Source organism: Piliocolobus tephrosceles, chromosome 17 (assembly GCF_002776525.5).
Source record: "Piliocolobus tephrosceles isolate RC106 chromosome 17, ASM277652v3, whole genome shotgun sequence".
Lineage (NCBI taxonomy): Eukaryota > Metazoa > Chordata > Mammalia > Primates > Cercopithecidae > Piliocolobus > Piliocolobus tephrosceles.
The window spans coordinates 3352170-3370190 of record NC_045450.1 but is presented as its reverse complement, the minus strand read 5'-3'; the positions used below and the strand labels follow the sequence as shown (position 1 = coordinate 3370190).

At 46.1% G+C, this 18021-nt stretch overlaps 1 protein-coding gene across 2 annotated transcripts; it reads right to left on the bottom strand.

The window, feature by feature from the left end:
• Positions 1-10115: 10115 nt before the first annotated feature.
• Positions 10116-18017, bottom strand: ZNF174 (zinc finger protein 174). Of its 2 annotated transcripts, XM_023225743.1 has the most exons (4): positions 17833-17950; positions 16697-17369; positions 14802-15024; positions 10116-11157 (listed from the first exon to the last, which is right to left on the bottom strand). In XM_023225743.1, the coding sequence occupies exons 2-4, from the start codon at positions 17096-17098 to the stop codon at positions 10559-10561; spliced, it is 1224 nt and encodes a 407-aa protein (XP_023081511.1). In that variant the 5' UTR covers positions 17099-17369; positions 17833-17950; the 3' UTR covers positions 10116-10558. The 2 variants fall into 2 exon arrangements, with proteins under 2 accessions (XP_023081511.1, XP_023081512.1); XM_023225744.2 differs by lacking the exon at positions 10116-11157 and adding an exon at positions 14406-14544 and having other exon boundaries at positions 14805-15024; positions 16697-18017.
• Between the last annotated feature and the right edge of the window lie 4 nt (positions 18018-18021).

Sequence of the window (18021 nt, the reverse complement as noted above, 5' to 3'; positions counted from 1 at the left end):
CATCTAAGACGTTCATAGCTAGAGAGGAGAAGTCAATGTCTGGCTTCAAAGCTTTAAAGGGCTGGTTTTCTTGTTAGGGACGAATGTAGTTGGTGAAGCCAGTTCTCATTTACCATTCTGAAAATCCTGAGGACCTTAAGAATTATGTTTATTCTGCCTGTGCTCTATCAATTGAACAACAAAGACTGGATGACAACCTATTTGTTTACAGCATGGTCTTCTGAATATTTTAAGCCCACTGTTGAGACCTACTGCTCAGAAAAAAAAAAAAAGGATTCCTTTCCAAATATTACAGTTTATTACAATGCACCTGGACAACCAAGAGCTCTGATGGAGATATACAAGGAAGTTAATGTTTTCATGCCTGCTGACACAACATTTATTCTGCAGCCCATGGATCAAAGAGTAATTTCATCTTTCTCTTTATTTTCTTTTTTTTGAGATGGGCTGTCACTCCCCCCCAGACTAGACTGCAGTGGTACGATCATAATTCATTGCAGCTTAGCTCCTGGGCTCAAGTAATCCTCCTGCCTTGGCGTCCCAAGTAGCTGAGACTACAATATGTGCCACCACACCTGCCCAATTTTTAAAATTTTTCTGTAGGCTGGGTACGGTGGCTCACACCTGTAATACCAGCACTTTGGGAGGCTAAGGCAGGCAGATCACGAGGTTAGGAGATCAAGACCATCCTGGCTAACACGGTGAAACCCTGTCTTTACTAAAACTACAAAAAATTAGCCAGGCGTGGTGGCACGAGCCTGTAGTCCCAGCTACTCTGGAGGCTGAGGCAGGATAATTGCTTGAGCCCGGGAGGTGGAGACTGCTGTGAGCCAAGATATTGCCACTGCACTCCAGCCTGGCAACAGAGCAAGACTGTCTCAAAAAAAATTTTTTTTCTGTAGCGATGGGGTCTTGATATGTTGCCCAAGCTGGTCTTGAACTCCTGGGCTCAAGTGATCCTCCCGCCTCAGCCTCCCAAAGTGCCGGGATTACAGGTATGAGATACTGTTCCCAGCCAAAAGTGTTTTGTTTTGCTTTTGCTTTTGTTTTTGTTTTTTGAGACAGTCTTACTGTGTTGCCCAGGCTGGAGTGCAGTGGCGTGATCTCAGCTCACTGCAACCTCCATCTCCTGGGTTCAAGTGATTCTCCTGCCTCAGTGTCCTGAGTAGCTGGGAGTACAGGAGCATGCCACCACACCCAGCTAATTTTTCTGTTTTTGTGGAGATGGGTTTCGCCATGTTGGCCAGGCTTTTCTGGAACTCCTGACCTCAAGTGATCTGGGTGCCTCAGCCTCCCAAAGTGCTGGAATGACAGGTATAAGCCATGGCACCCAATCATTTTGTTTCCGAGACAGGGTCTTGCTCTGTCACTCTGGCTGAAGTACAAGTGGCACAATCACGACTCACTGCAGCCTCAGCCTCCCAGGCTCAAGTGAGCCTCCCACCTCAGGCTCCCAAGTAGCTGGGACTACAGGTGTGCACCACCATGCCCAGGTAATTTTAAACTTTTTTTGTAGAAATGGGGTGTTCCCTGTGTTAACTCCTGGGCTCACAGAGCAGTCCTCCCACCTTGGTCTCCCAAATTGCTGGGATTACACACATGAGCCACTTGCCCAGCCCAAAAGTGTTTTTTTGAGATGGAATCTACCTTGGTAAAGATGCTGTGAATGTTGTTGAAATGACAGCAGGATTTCAAATATTACATAAACTTAGTTAATGAAGCAGCAGCAGGATTTGAGAAGATTTTGAAAGTTCTACTATGGCCAAAATGCTATCACCCTGTATAACATGCTATGAAGAAATCTTCTGTGAAAGGAAGAGTCAACTGATTTGGCAAACTTCATTGTTATCTTATTTTAAGAAATTGTCACTGCCACCCCAACCCTCTGCAGCCACCATCCTTATCAGCATTAGCTTTATCTGATGTAATATTTTTCCACACTTAATAGACTACAGTATAGTGTAAATAGAGGTTTTATATTCACCAGGAAATCAAAACATTTGTGTGACTCATTTTATTGGGACATTCACTTTATTGTAGGAGTCTAGAATCAAAACTGCAATATTTATGAGGATACTGTATATACCTAAGGTACATTATTCACAGTAGCCAAGACTTGAAAGCAACCTAAGTGTCTACTGGTGGATAAATGGATATATATACACACAAACACACACACACACACACACACACACACATGCACACACAGCGGAACATTATTCAGCCTTAAAAAGGAAATCTATGTGCCAGGTGCAGTGGCTTACCCCTGTAATCCGAGCACTTTGGGAGGCCAAGGTGGGTGGATTGCTTGAGCCCACGTGTTTGAGACCAGCCTGGGTAACATAGTGAGACCCCGTGTGTACAAAAAAAATTGTTTTATAAAATAAGCCACGTGTGGTGGCACACACCTGTAGTCCTAGCTACTTGGGAGGCTGAGACGGGAGGACGACTTGATTCCAGGAGGTCAGGACTGCAGTGAGCTATGATTGCACCACTACACTCCAGCCTGGGTGACAGAACAAGACTCTGTCTCAAAAAAAAAAAAAAAGAAAAGAAAAGAAAAGAAAAAGATTCTACCATTTTCAACAACATGAATGAACCTGTTGGACATTGTGCTAAGTGAAGTAAGCTAGACATAGAAAAAATATTTCATGATCCCACTTATATACAAAATCTAAAAAAGTCAAATACATGAAAACAGAGTAGGGCGTGCACGGTGGCCCACGCCTGTAATCCCAGCACTTTGGGAGGTCGAGGTGAGTGCATCACCCAAGGTCAGGAGTTCGAGACCAGCCTGGGCAACATGGTGAAACCCCATCTCTACTAAAAATACAAAAGTTAGCTGGGCATGGTGGTGCATGCCTGTAATCCCAGCTACTTGGGAGGCTGAGGCAGGAGAATTGCTTGAACCTGGGAGGTGGAGGCTGCAGTGAACTGAGATTGCACCACTGCACTCCAGCCTGGGCAACAGAGCAAGACTCCGTCCCCGCCAAAAAAAATGACAAAAAACAGAGTAGAATGGTGTTGGGGGCAGGTGCGGGGGAGGAAATGGGGAAATGTAGGTGAGAGGGTTTAAAGTTGCAATTTATATAGGATGACTAAGTCTAGAGAGCTGATGTACAGTATGATGATTATACTTAATGTTATAGTACTGGAAATTTGATAAGAGTAGATTTCACGTATTCTTACTACAGGAAAAATATTTAAGGTAACTGTGAGGAGATGGATATGTTAATTTGCTTGACTATATTAATCATTTCATTATGTGTATGTATATCAGAACATCATGTTGTACATCTTAAGTGTTGTACACACTGTGGCCAGGAAGATGAACTAGACTGTTCAGGTTGGATTCTCATGTGCTGTCCTGGAGTTGGGATCAGTTCTACCAAAATCTCAAGGATTAAGTGTGAAGGAAGAGTAGGACTCTGCAAGGAATATTTAGCATACTATCACAAGAATATCAGAGGTGACCAGACACAGTGGCTCATGCCTGTAATCCCAGCACTTTGGGAGGCTGAGGTGGAAGGATTATTTGAGACCAGGAGTTCAACACCAGCCTGGGCAACATAGTGAGACCCTGTCTCTGGAAAACAATAAAATAAAAAATAATTATAAGCCAAGTGTGGTGGCACATACCTGTAGACCCAGCTACTTCGATAGGCTCAGGCAGAAGGATCACTTGAGTCCAGGAGTTCAGGGCTACAGTGAACCATGATTGTACCACTGTACTCCAGCCTGGGCAGAGTACAGAGTCAGACCCTACTTCAAAAAAACAAAAACAAACGAGAGGATGGATGCTTGGCTTAAAAATAATAGTTAAATCAGAGTAGAGAATCAGAGAGGTACCGGGTGTGGTGGCTCACGCATGTAATCCCAGCACTTTGGGAGGCCGAGGCGGGTGGGATCACGAGGTCAGGAGATCGAGACCATCCTGGCGAACATGGCGAAACCCCGTCTCTACTAAAAATACAAAAAAAAATTAGCCAGGTGGGGTGGTGGGCACCTGTAGTCCCAGCTACTCGGGAGGCTGAGGCAGGAGAATGGCATGAACCCAGAAGGCGGAGCTTGTAGTGAGCCGAGATCGTGCCACTGCACTCCAGCCTGGGCAACAGATCGAGACTCCTCAAAAAAAAAAAAAAAAAAAAAAAAAGAATCAGGTAATTAGAATAGTTATAAAAATGGCTAACACCATTCAAGTGCGGGTCCCATGCCAGCCCTTCTATACTAAGCACTTTTCATGGGTTATTTCACCATTATCATCACATTTCACACATCAGAAAATAGGACCGGCTTGTAGGGTATGCTGGGCAGACAGTAGGAGATAGGATGGAAGGTGCACTGGAGGTGTATGTTGTTACATCTCTCAACTTCCTATGAGCTGTACAAACTCCAGAAACATTATTGAATCTCATTCTCCTCAAATGCCAAGAAGATAATCATAGAGTCTGTCTCAAATATGCTAGTCAAAGCAGATGCTGTCAGGAATATCTCTGTGAGGAACTGCTGTCGTCATCAAGTGATCGCGCTGGCAAGAGAATGCTTGGGGGTGGTATAAAGACCTTATCTTTGGCTGGGTGCAGTGGCTCACGCCTGTAATCCCAGCATTTCGGGAGGCCGAGGTGGGCGGATCACCTGAGGTCGGGAGTTTGGGACCAGCCTGACCAACATGGAGAAACCCCGTCTCTACTAAAAATACAAAATTGGCTGGGCGTGTGTAATCCCAGCTACTCGGGAGGCTGAGGCAGGAGAAGTGCTTGAACCCGGGAGGCGGAGGTTGCGGCGAGCCGAGATCGCACCATTGCACTCCAGCCTGGGCAACAAAAGCGAAACTCCGTCTCAAAAACAAAACGAAACAAAACAAAAACCTTCCTATCTTTATGAATTGGATCCTTCCCCAGTCACTTGTTACTGCGCCATTTCTGTTTTAACATTTCTTTCAGGAGCTGTGTGGTTGCAGTTTTGCCTTTGTGTAATTATTTGATTCAGGTCTGTTCCCTGCTGGAGACTGGGTTTGTTTTTTGTTTTTTGTTTTTCTGAGTTGGAGTCTCCCTCTGTCACCCAGGCTGGAGTGCAGTAGTGTGATCTTGGCTCACTGCAACTTCCGCCTCCTGGGTTCAAGCAATTCTTCTGCCTCAGCCTCCCCGAGTAGCTGGGACTACAGGCGCACGTCATCACGACTAGCTTTTTTTTTTTTTTTTTTTTTGGTATTTTTACTAGAGACGAGGTTTCACCATGTTGGCCAGGCTGGTCTTGAACTCTTGACCTCAGCTGATCCGCTCGCCTCGGCCTGCCAAAGTACTGGGATTACAGGCGTGAGCCACAGCCCCTGGCCTGGAGACTGGGCTTTCTAAGAGACCATGAGCATTGTCTGGGTTCACCATACTGCCTCCACCCCCTCTTGGTGCCTGGCGTGTCATGGACAGTCAATAAATATTTGTCATATGCGTGAACGAGCTTAATGAATGAACCCCAGGACACCCTTTGAGGTTCAGCAGTCTCAGGCAAGCAACAGTGCGTTGTCTCCCGAGCGGAGTAGCAGGCGGAGCCCCGGAAACTACAATTCCCAGAGGGCTCCGTGGCTGCCCAGCCTCCTCTTCACCCTGATAGATGGTGCCAGGCAATGGAAGGTGAGGAGTCCTCGGGCTGGGCGCCAAGCAGCCCAATCAGAGGGGAATCTTTTGGGTACTTCCTGTCGAGGCCCCGCCCCTCATCGTAGGCGTGTTCTACCCTCCCGTGGAGATTTCCGGAAAAGCCTACCTGGACCATCCTGCCCCAGGGCTCTCTCCACAGCAGTGTCCTTACCTGTCCATTCCTGCCTGTTGTCCTGGGTGACCCTGGGGATAGGGGCATGTGACTCCCTGGGGGACCCTGTTCCCTCCTTCCCAGCATGTCCCAGGCCCAGAGGAGGAGGTGGGTTCACCCTGGCGGGCGCTTGCCCTCAAACCTACTGGGCATTGACCCTCGGAAGAGGGGCTCCCGGGTGCAGTGTTGAGGCGGGAAGGCAGGGATCTGCACTGAGAGGGTATCATTGCAGTCTGCATTGAGAGGACAACTGCAGCCAAGTAGTCATGTTTTGCTTTGAGAAGGTTTAAGAGAAATTCATCTAGCCAGTGAGGTCAGGGAGTCACTGACTCACGGCTGTTTTCTTTTTTTTGAGACAGGAGTTTCACTCTTGTGACTTCCAGTTTCTGGCTGCAAATATAAGGAGCTTGAAAGTTGTCACTCCATTCTAATGACAAATAAAAAGCTGAAAAACCTGAAAAACCCAACAATTCTTCTGTAAGAGAAGTGAGGTCCCAGGGCAAACAGCCACCCCAAAATTTGTAGAGACAGACCAGTGGATACAGAGAATCACAATCTACTGGAGCAGTTGAGGTCCTCTGGCAGACCATGCATGGGTGTGGGGACTGAGGGGAAACTTACATCTGAATACAGGACCTTGGGTTCTTCTTGCCATTGGAGCTTTCCTGGTCCTCCCGGCCTGGAGTTGAGCCTTCTATCAAAGGAAAGCTATGCTTGGAGATGCTCTGTTGCCCAGGCTGGAGTGCAGTGGTGCGATCTCAGCTCACTGCAACCTCTACCTCCCTTCAACCTTGCCTCCTGGGTTCAAGAGATTCTCATCCCTCAGCCTCCTGAGTAGCTGGGACTACAGGCGCACGCACCACCACAGCTGGCTAATTTTTTTTTTTTTTGGTAGAGACGGGATTTCACCATGTTGGCCAGGCTGGTCTTGAACTCCTGGCCTCAAGTGATCTACCTCCCTCGGCCTCCCAAAGTCCTGGGATTACAGGTGTCAGTCACTGCGCCTGGCCCCAACCCTTATAATTAAGTAGAAGTCTATGTTCCTTCTCTTTTAGGACAGATGCTCTTTGACTAACTTGATTCAAGATGGGTATGTGTGGTGGGTTGAGTCATGGCACCCCAAATATTTCCACATCCTAATCCCTGGAATCCATGAAGTTTACCTTATATAGCAAAAGGGGAAGGATCTTGAGATGGGGAGATTATTCTGGATTATCCCGGTGGGCCCGACATCATAACGGTCCTTATACAAGGGAAGCAGGAAGGTCATAGAGGAGAAGGCGGTGGAATCAGATTGGAGTGATGCATTTTGAAGGTGGAGGCCAAAGGATGTGGGTGGCTGCTACAAGCTGAAAAAGTCAAGGCAAGAGATTCACACCTCAGAGCCTCCAGAGGAACCAGCCTTGCCGACAGCTTGATTTTAGCTGAGTGAAATTAATTTTGGATTTGTGACTTCTAGAACGATAAGGTTGTGGGAGTTTTTTTGTTTTGTATTTTTTTCTTTTCTTTTTTTTTTTTTTTTTTTGAGTCCGAGTTTCACTGTGTTTGCCCAGGCTGCAGTGCAGTGGCACAATCTCGGCCCACTGCAGCCTCTGCCTCCCATGTTCAAGTGATTCTCCTGCCTCAGCCTCCCGAGTAGCTGGGATTATAGGCATGTACCACCACACCTGGTTAATTTTTGTATTTTTAGTAGAGAAAGAGTTTCACCATATTGGCTAGGCTGATCTTGAACTTCTGACCTCAGGTGAACTTCTGACAACTGTGGCCTCCGAAAGTGCTGGGATTACAGGTGTCAGCCACTATGCCAGGCCCCAGTTTGTGTTGTTTTAAAGCATTAAGTTTGTGGTCATCTGTTACCACACCAACAGGTACCTAATACAGATGTGACTATGACTTGGAGGTTAAGGGACAACAGTGAAATCAGCCTGGTTTCAGTAGGGTGAGGTGGAAACACAATAAGGAAGAAAGAGGCCTTGACCAGGGAGAGGTATCAGGATGGAGCCAGGTATGGGGCAGGTCGGATACAGAAGCTAAATTCATGATTTAACACAACAGATGGGAATGGGATCAGGGCCTAAAGGACCTAAAGGACCATAAAAGCTATAAGGAAGGCCGCTGGGCCTTCAGTAAGCCTCTGCCCAAGAGACAGAAGCTCACTTGTGCATTCAACAGACTGTCACGAGGATCTCTGAATTCAGGTAGAAATAGGCCCTTGGATACAGTGGGGATTCTCAACTGTTTACATATTGAACATCTGTTTCTCTTGGCTGGGCATTGGCAAAGCTAAAGTTATGGAAAAACAATGTTCTTGTTTTGAAAGAGCTTTTGTAGTGCATGGTAGTTTTCCAGCCTTGGTGATACTGATTTTTTTGGGCCAGGTCATTGCTGTGGGGGCTGGCTGGCCCAGCACTGCAGGAGGTGCAGTAGGACCCACTAGAGGCCAGCAACAACCCTCCCTCCCCCAGTCATAACAACCAAAAGTGTCTTTGGACATTGTCCGACATCCCCTGGGGGGTTCCCAGTTTAGTACCCCTGATGTATGGGGTTTAGCAGAGAGACTGGACCCCAATTTTAACAGAAGTCTGCCTAGGGCTCCTCAGGGAAGCCTTTGAGAGAAGGAAACTATTGTGAGAGAGAGGAGGCAGGAGGGAGTGGGAAGCATCAGGAACCAAAGGCAAAGGAAACAATTGTGTGCAAGACCCCAAAGAGGACTTGTAGGTGTGCACATGTCCCTTGGCAGTTAGGAGGGACAAGAGATTCCTTGTGGAGGACAGAAGAGCTCAGTCCACAGCCCTGAGGTGACTGGTAGTCACTTGATGATACTGATGTTTTGGGAAGAATGCTACCTTGCTGAGCGTACACCTGTAATCCCAGCACTTTGGGAGTCTAAGGTGAGAGGATGACTTGAGCCCAGGAGTTTGAAGATAGACTGGGCAACACAGTGAGACTCTGTCTCTACAAAAAAATAGAAAAATTAGCCAGGCATGGTGGTACATTCCTGTAGTCCCAGCTGCTTGGGAGGCTGAGGCGGGAGGATTGCTTGAGCCCAGAAGATTGAAGCTATAGTGAGCCGTGATCACGCCACTGCACTCTAGCCTGGGTAATAGAGTGAGACCCTGTTTCAAAAAAAAAAAAAAAATTGCTACCTGGTTCTATTTGCCGCATCAGGAATGCACTAATCTGCCAAATGTTTTCTCTAAGCTGAGCAATGAGCTAGGAATTATATACTGATTTGCATTTTAATTTCCACTTTGAGAAAACGAGGAGGTGGCATTAGCTGATCTCTCAGGCTTAGTTCCAGGATTCATTTTATACAAATATATTTTGTCACTTAAAAATATGCTGTTGAGTTACAACTTACGTATCATAAAATTAGCCCATTTCAATGATTTTAGTAAATTTACTGAGTTGTGCAACCATCACCGTAATCCAGTCTTAGAATATTTTCATTACCCCAATCCTTTTGCTTTTTTTTTTTTTTTTTTTCCTGAGACAGAGTCTCACTCTGTCATCCAAGCTAGAGTGGAGTGGTGCAGTCATAGCTCACTGCAGCCTCTAACTCCTGGGCTCAAACGATACTTTTGCCTCAGCCTTCAGAGTAGCTGGGATTATAGGGATGCACCATCATGCCTGGCTTATTTTTGTATTTTTTGTAGATCAGGGTTTAGCTACATTGCTCAGCCTGGTCTCAAACTCCTGAGCTCAGTCATCCTGCCTCAGCCTCTCAAAGTGTTAGGATTACATGTGTGAGCCACTGTACCCTCACAGCATTTTGTTATTCTTAAAGCTAATGGGCTAAGTGAGAAAGGAGAGTAGGAAGAATTCCCTCTTATATCTCCTTAGTATTCTTTGCCCGCCACTTGCTTCTCACTGTAGCTTTTCCTTATGTGTTAGGCTGGGATTGCAGCAACTGTATAGATGTTTTTTGTTTTGTTTTGGTTTGGTTTTTGTTTTTGTTTTTGTTTCCCTCAATCAAAGGTGCTTTGAGAACAGGCACGGTGGTTCACACTTGTAATCCCAGCACTTTGGGATGCCAAGGCAGGAGCATTGCTTGAGTCCAGGAGTTTGAGACCAGCCTGGGCAACATAGCAAGACCCTGTCTCAAAAAATAAAAATAAAAGATGCTTTGATACAAAAAAGATCCCTCAAATGTAATTTTCTTTTCTTTTTGTAAAAGCAGCATCTAATTACTTGGAAACTCTTCTCACACAAACATGCATATTCTCATTTAATTCATCCTTTGCTATAAACAGCTAGTAATTACAGAAAGAATATGAGAGATCTATTTTCCAATGAACTTTGCCTTGAAATTCTGGTAGATCACTCATCTTTATTAAAGAAGCGTGTGCATGATAAAAAATTGTCTGGTATGACAGCAAATGCATAACTATATATAGAATTTATCCCTTAACATATTTTAGAGGATAAAGCAACAGAAGGACGATTTAACAATAAGCAGGCCACCTGCAGGATTGTCCTGATTCTCTCTCAGTAGTTACTCCTTGCTCTCTGCAGAGACTTAAGTTCCCTTTGCCCCAATACCTAGAACTGCCATCTCTTCACCGTGTCATCATGCATGGTTGGGCCCTGGTTGGCCTTTTCTGGGCCTCCTCACAGCAAAATGTGCATCATCATTCCTCATGGGCCTCTTGCTTTCCTTGTAAGTCACACAGTCTTTGTGATTTACATGCAAGTAAGGGGGAGGAGAAACACAAACACCTTCCTTGTGAATCTAAAGCATGGAGTGCTCCTTTCAATCCCCATGGTGGAGCCTGTGATGCTGGTGAAGGTTTGAGCTCTGGCGAAAGCTTTTCCCACACTGGCCACACTGGTATGGCTTCTCTCCAGTGTGGATCCTCTGGTGCAGCTTCAGGGTTGACTGCCGCCCAAAGCAGTTTCCACATTCTCCGCACGTGTAGGGTCTCTCTCCTGTGTGGACTCTCTTGTGTCTCTTCAGCTCTGAATTCCATGTGAAGCTTTTCCCACAGTCATCGCATTTGTAGGGTTTCTTTGCTGAGCGGTTGGGCTGGTGACCAAGATGTTGCAAACGGTTGCTCAGGCTCCGTTTACCTCCTTTGCTTTTCTTCAGCTCTCTCAGTGGGTGGCTTTTTAGGGGGCTGCTGATGTATTCCACCCTGCAATGTCTCTGGTAGTGAGCAAATGGCTTTTGAGCATTTGGGGGGCTGACCTGCCTCCGTGATAACCGAGGTTCACTCATATTTGCCCCTCTCGGTTCAGGACTCTGCAGACCATTCCCTTTGGATCTGCCAGCTGACACTGCACATGGCTTTGCTCCTTTAGCCCCTTCCTGTTGTGGATTTTCCTTGTTGTCACTTCTCATTCTGGGGGCCTCTATAATTAGAAAGAAAATGCTTCATTTTCTGCACTTGGAAGAAATAACTTCAGCAAGAGTTATGAAATACTCTGAAAGTTTCTCAAAGGGTGGCCCTCCATTGGCAACTTGCATTAGAATCATCTGGGGCACTTGTTAAACAAACAGGCTCTTCACCCTTCCCCCAAAGCTGCTGGGTCAGAATCTCTGGGGGTTGGGCCTGATAATCTGCACAGTTAGCAGGCTCCTGGGGTGATTGTGATTTATATTAAATTTAGGAACCAAGTTCTCCAACCTCCTTCTTCCTTTCTCCCTTTAGGGAAAGGTTTAGGAAAGGAAGAACAGGGAAAAGCAAACCCATCAGAACTGGGTATCGACCAATGAATGAAAGAAGGAAGAGAGGTGAAATCTCAACATTGTAAATTTTACTGCTGTAGTCTGGTGCCTGAGCTATTTCGACAAATACCCCTCACTTCGTAAACACTAATTGACAACCACTTTCTCTTCAAAAGATAGTAAGTTCAGAGACTGTGATGTTTTCTTTCATTACAAATTTGAAGTATATGAGTTCAGAAACTGGAATATGGGTTTCGCCGTGTATCCTAATTACAGAAGGACTGACGGTCTGGATGGAGATGAGCGGGAATGGCCTGCGGGAAGTCACAGGATCTGGAGAAGGATCCCTTGTGATGTGGAAAATGCATGTGTGTGCACGTGCATGCACAGGTACATGCATGCTGTTCAATATGGCAACCACTAGCCACATGTGACTATGTGGCTACTGGGTACTTGAAATGTGACTACTGTGACTAAGGAACTTAATTTTAAATTTTATTTAATTTTAATTCATTTAAATTCAAATGTAAATAATCAGCCTATACAATCAGGGTCAATTGCTTTTTGACAAGACAATTCAATGGGAAAAGAAGAGTCTTTTTCATAAATGATACTAGGACTGCTGGATTTCCACATACAAGAGAATGAAGCTGGACTCTGCTATGGTCTGAATGTTTATTCCCCCGTCCCCTGACACACATGTATTGACAGTCCTCCGTGCAGTGGTCTTGGGAGGTGGGGCATCTGGGAGGTGATTAGGTTATGAGGGCAGGGTCTTCATAAATGGGATTAGTGTCCTTATAAAAGAAATTCAAGAGACTACCATTTATGAGGAATGGGACCTCGCCAGATACCAAATCTGCTGGCACGCTGATATTGAACTTCCCAGCATCCAGGAACTGTGAGCAATAAATTTCTGTTGTTTATAAATTACCTAGTCTAAGGCAATTTGTTGTAACAGCCTGATCAGATTAAGACAGACCCCTACCTCAAATCCTATATAAAAGTTGACTTGTTTCTTTATGTATGGAGGAAAAATTAACTTAAAATGGACCAAATACCTAAAAGTAAGAAGTAAATCTCTGTCTCTTTGAAGAAAACATAGCTGTACATATTTGTGCCCTTGGATTAGGCAGTGGTATTTTACACATGACACTAAAGCATAAAGAAAGAAAAAAATAGATAAATTACACTGTAGCAAAATGAAAAACGTGTGCTTCAAAGGACACTATCAAGAAAGTGAGACAACCCACAGAATGAGAGAAAAGATTTGCAAATTACACTTAAGGGTCTAGTATCTAGAACATATAAAGGACTCTTATAAAAAATGAAGACAAATAACCTGATTTAAAAATGAGCAAAGGATCTGAACAGACATTTTTCCAAACAAGATATGTAATTGGATAATAAGCACATGAAAAGATGTTCGACACCATTAGTCACCAGGGAAATGTAAATCAAAACTTCAAATCAAAATTTCTCAACCTAATAGGATGGATAGAAGACAATAACAAGTGCTAGCAAGAACATGGAGAAATCGGAATCCTCACACAGTATTGGTGGGGATGTAAAATGGTACAGCTGCTTTGGAAAACAGTCTGGTAGTTCCTCATAAGTCAAAGATAGAATTACCATATGACCTAGCATATGGTAATTCCACTCCTAGGTATATACTCAAGAGAAATGAAAACATGTCTACACAAAAACACACACATTTATAGCAGCATTCTTCATAATAACCAAAAAGTGGAGACAACCCAAAAGTCTATGAACAGATGAACCAACATGAACAGAAAACCAACATGTAATATATCCATACAATGCCTATTATTCAGCCACAGAAAAGGAACGAAGCACTGATTCATGCTATAGCATGGATAAAACTTGAAAACATGCTCAGTGAAAGAAGCCACACACGAAAGACCACATATTGTGTGATTCAATTTATTTATTTATTTATTTATTTTTGAGACAGGGTCTTACTTTGTTACACAGGCTGGAGTGCAGTGACACGATCTCAGTTCACTGCAGCCTCGACTTCCCAGGTTCAAGTGATCCTCCTGCCTCAGCTCCCCCAAGAAGCTGGGATTACAGGTGTGCAGCACCATGCCCTGCTAATTTTTGTATTTTTTGTACAGACAGGATTTCACCATGTTGCCCAGGCTGGTCTCGAACTCCTGAGCCTAAGCAATCCACCTGCCTCGGCCTCCCAAAGTGCTGGGATTACAGGCGTGAGCCACTGTGCCCAGCCTGTGTGATTCCATTTATATAAAATATTCAGAATAAGCAAGTCTAGAGACAAAAGTAGACTGTGGTTGCCAGGGGCTGAATGTTTATGTTCCCCCAAATTCATATGAAATTCTAACTCCCAAGGTAATAGTGTTAGGACGTGGGGGCTTTGGGAGGTGATTACGTCACGAGGGTGCTGCCCTCACTGGAATGGGATTAATGCCTTCATGAAAGAGCCCCACGGGAGCCTGTCTTCCACTTCTGCCACATGAGGACTGAGAAGTAGGCAGTCTGTGACTTGGAAGAGGAGCCTCACTGGAACCCAACCATGCTGGCACCTTGTACTCAAGACTTCCCAGCCTCTAGAACTATGAGAAATAAACTCCTGTTGTTTATAAACTACCTAGTCTCTAGCATTCTATATTAGCAGCCTGAACAGCCTAAAACACAAAGTACCTCATTGAATGTAGCAAATGTTAAGAAAATAAGGATTTGTGTCTTCTTGTAACTCTCCTCTCTAACGTGCTCATTGTATCTTGTATTCACATCACCAGGCTTGGCCAAAATGTCACTGTCATTCAGGCTTAGAGATCACAGGACTGTGTAGAACAAGGCCAGCAGTTACACAAATATCACACCAGAGAAAGGGAAATAGATTTGAGGATTTAAAGTACAAGCAACATCACAGAGGAGGACAAAGATATATGATATGGGGTGAGTTATTTTTTCTACCAGGCCCTTTCTAAACAGAGGAGCATTTTAAGCAATGAAACTCAGCCATAGCTTGCATGGAAGTTCATCTGTGGCCATATTTGGATCTGTCTTTTCTATAAGAAGTTCCGAAAGGGACAGAAAAGTAGGTACAACCCTGTTATGCACTGGATTGTCAAATATTCATTAACAGAAAATGACAAAAACATACTTATTTGTAGTATCACCACCATTCTAATTAGTGAAATTTGTTTAGTGAATAATCATCTACTATTATATACAACATTTTAAAAAACACACACATGTGGTCTATGCCTTTGCAGAACCATGAGATACACTGATGGAGATAAAGGGCTGATGAGAGGGAGAGAAAAGGCAGAGTGTTTACCTGTCCCAGCCAATTTGGGGGCTGGTTCTTGGAGGAGTGGGGATTTCTCCCAATGATGGGGGCTCAGCCGGTCATAAGCCTCCGCCTGGGAAGGCTCTGCTGGAGAGCTCTCCCTGAGATCTCTCCGAGGAGTCTGCGGTTGAAAGTCTGGCAGTTCCTGTTCTCCAAGCTGAGATCCAGTTTTCTCCAAGAGCACCTTTTGCCCCTGCATACAAACGGCCACCTAGGAACAAGCCCGATCCATTAATTCCATCCATCAGGACTGAGGGAAGCTTGATCTCTCACTGTTGTATAATGACCTGTTTACCTTGGGAATTGCTGATAACCATCTAGAGGTCAACTTTCATAGAAACCACTGAAACCCTCAAAAGAAGTAAAGGGAAGGATGTGAAGAATGACAGGAATGAGGATGCTACAAGTCAGCCGAGTGGCATCCCCTAAAGCTTGGGCCTTTCTCAAGCGCCAGAGTCAAAGTTATCAGGGTAGCTGCTGGCACAAATATCAGGGTCAGTCACGACACTGGACCATCAGATGCCCACTCTACATACCCCACCCCACCCCACCTACTTCTGCTGGAAATAGGCCCTATAGGAACAGGAAGCAGTATGGTGAGAGGCTGTTAAAAACTCTTCTTATCTAATGCATTGTTCTACCAAAGGCTTTCCTGGTAAGGAGATTCCAGTAGTAGTAGGGATCTAAGAGGACTACCCTACCCTCATTCCCTAACAAGTTCTGTTTTCCGAAGTACCTGCTGTTTGCTTCTTGCCTAGATCCTGACTGGGGTCTGACTTCGGGGAGGAGAGTGGCCAGCAATGGCAACCCTGGCCAGTTAAACTGTAACTTCCTGATCCAAAGACAACAAGCTAGTCAGGCACTGTGGGGCTCACTCCTATAATCCCAGCACTTTGGGAGGTCAAGACAGGTGGATTGCCTGAGCCCAAGAGCCTGGGCAATGTGGAGAAACCCTGTCTCTACAAAAGTACAAAAATTAGCCATGCATGGTGGCATGTACCTGCAGTCCCAACTACTTGAGAGGCTGAGGTGTGAGGAACACTTGAGCTGGATGTGGAGGCTGCAGCGAGCAGAGATCGCACCACTGCACTCCAGCCTCAGCAACACAGTGAGACCCAGTCTCAAAAAAAAATCAAAGACAATAAGCTAGGCCAGGTGTCGTGGCTCACACCTGTAATCCCAACACTTTGACAGGCCAATGCAGGTGGATCACTTGAGGTCAGGAGTTCGAGACTAGCTTGGCCAACATGGTGAAAACCCTCTCTACTAAAATATACAAAAATTAGCCAGGCATGGTGGCAGGTGCCTGTAATCCCAGCTACTCAGGAGGCTGAGACCTGAGAATCACTTGAACCCGGCGGGGGCGGGGGCGGGGGCAGAGGTTGCAGTGGGCTGAGATGGCACCACTGCACTCCAGCCAGGGCAACACAGCAAGACTCCATCTCAAAAAAAAAAAAAAAAAAAAAAAAAAAAGACAATAAGCTAGAACTTCCAATGACATGAAGTTCCTCAAAGTCCAACTGCTACCAAACAGGGTGACCCTGCCTGCTAAGAATTCTGCTTGTAGGAAAACTAAGATGGGTGTGGGAAGAGCTGACAGAAGGGATTCAAGAACCTTACAATTTTTACTTCTGGTGACATAAGGTGCATAAAGGAATGGCAAGAACCTTGGTCCTTGGTTGCCTCACGGGGTGTCAGTAGTTGGATTTTCTAAAAACCTGTTAACAACTCAGGATAGGTTCCCAGACAGAGGCTGGAAGCAACTTCTGAAGCCATCCAGTCCACTTCTGAGACTCAGTCCTTACATAGGGAGATACCCAGATACCAAACATTACCTAGATGAAAAAGAAATCCCCAGGATGATGGGAAAGGACCCTCCTTACCCACTGCTTTGGTTTCTTGGATGCTCTGTGAAAATCTTCCACGAGGGTCACAATCTCCTTGCTGCTCATTGGACATCGATGCCTGACCCGAGCCTGGATATCTGGGGGCAGGATGGTCAGGAACTGCTCCATCACCAGAAGCTCCAAAATCTGCTCCTTGGTGTGCAGCTCGGGTTGCAGCCACTGACGGCAGAGCTGTCGGAGCTGGGAGAGTGCTTCCTGGGGTCCAGACACCTCTTGATAACAAAAGCGTCTGAAGCTCTGGCGGCAGAGTTCAGGATCGGGGCAGTTTTTTTGCAGAGTAGGCTCCCGTTTCTCTTCTAGTTTGGCTATTATGTGTCTCTCTTGCTTGGAGGAAGCTTCGTTGTTGGAGCTTAAAGTTATCTCCATTTTAGCTGCCATTTTGGGGGTCAGGAGACAACTCTCTCCTTGTAAACGGGTTAAGCCTTTGGGATCATGACCCTGGATAAGTCTCTGAATACTAGAAAGACTCAAAAACGAAGGTTCTCTGAGGATGTTAGGGAGAACAGGATGCAGAGACAAGGCCTCACTTGCTAGCCTTTACTAGCCAAACTCAAGACAACGCGGTTCCTGGCAGTGGGAAGAGTTTTATCTTCCTGTCAGTTTTTTGAAGTCTTGCAAAGGAGAAAAGTCATAACGTCCTAAAAGGACTCTGAGGAAAAAAATACTTCTTTTACTTCAGTAGCAAGCACACAGGTCTCGGGTTTAATGAGCAATACGCTCTAATCGGCGGGTGGAGCGGAATCCCTAGGAAAAGTTCAAGCTGTCACAGGCAGCTTGCCCGAACTCTCCCGCATGACGGCAGCAACCGACCTGGCGCATGTCGCCGGGTGTTAAACGGTAGAGCTGAACAAGGCCACAGCGCCGGCCGGGGGTGTGAGGTAGCGAACAGCCTCCTGCACGCGAGCGAAGCGGCTGCTCGCTGCCCAGGCGCCGCAGGCCCGGTGGCTCCGGCCTCCAGGGCGGCCCCGCGGCCCAGCCAGCCCCAGGCCTGGCGAAGCTGCCGCAACCCGGTGCGCAGCTGAACTCCACGGCTGGTGCGAGCTCGGACTGGCGACTGCGACACCGCTACCCCGAGCAGCCCGGCGCCCCGCACCCACCTGCAGCCGACTCACCTCTCTGGGAACCGGGGACCGCGGGACTTGGAACCCGGCACCTGCGAGCACGGGCTGGGGGCGGGGTCGATTCCACTCGCCGCGGAGACGCCCACTGGCTGCTGAGGAACTACCGAGAGGGCCCGCCTCCTGTCAAGGGCATCTTCTACCGTCTATTGGCTGCCGCCTCTGTCAATATAGTCGCAGTGC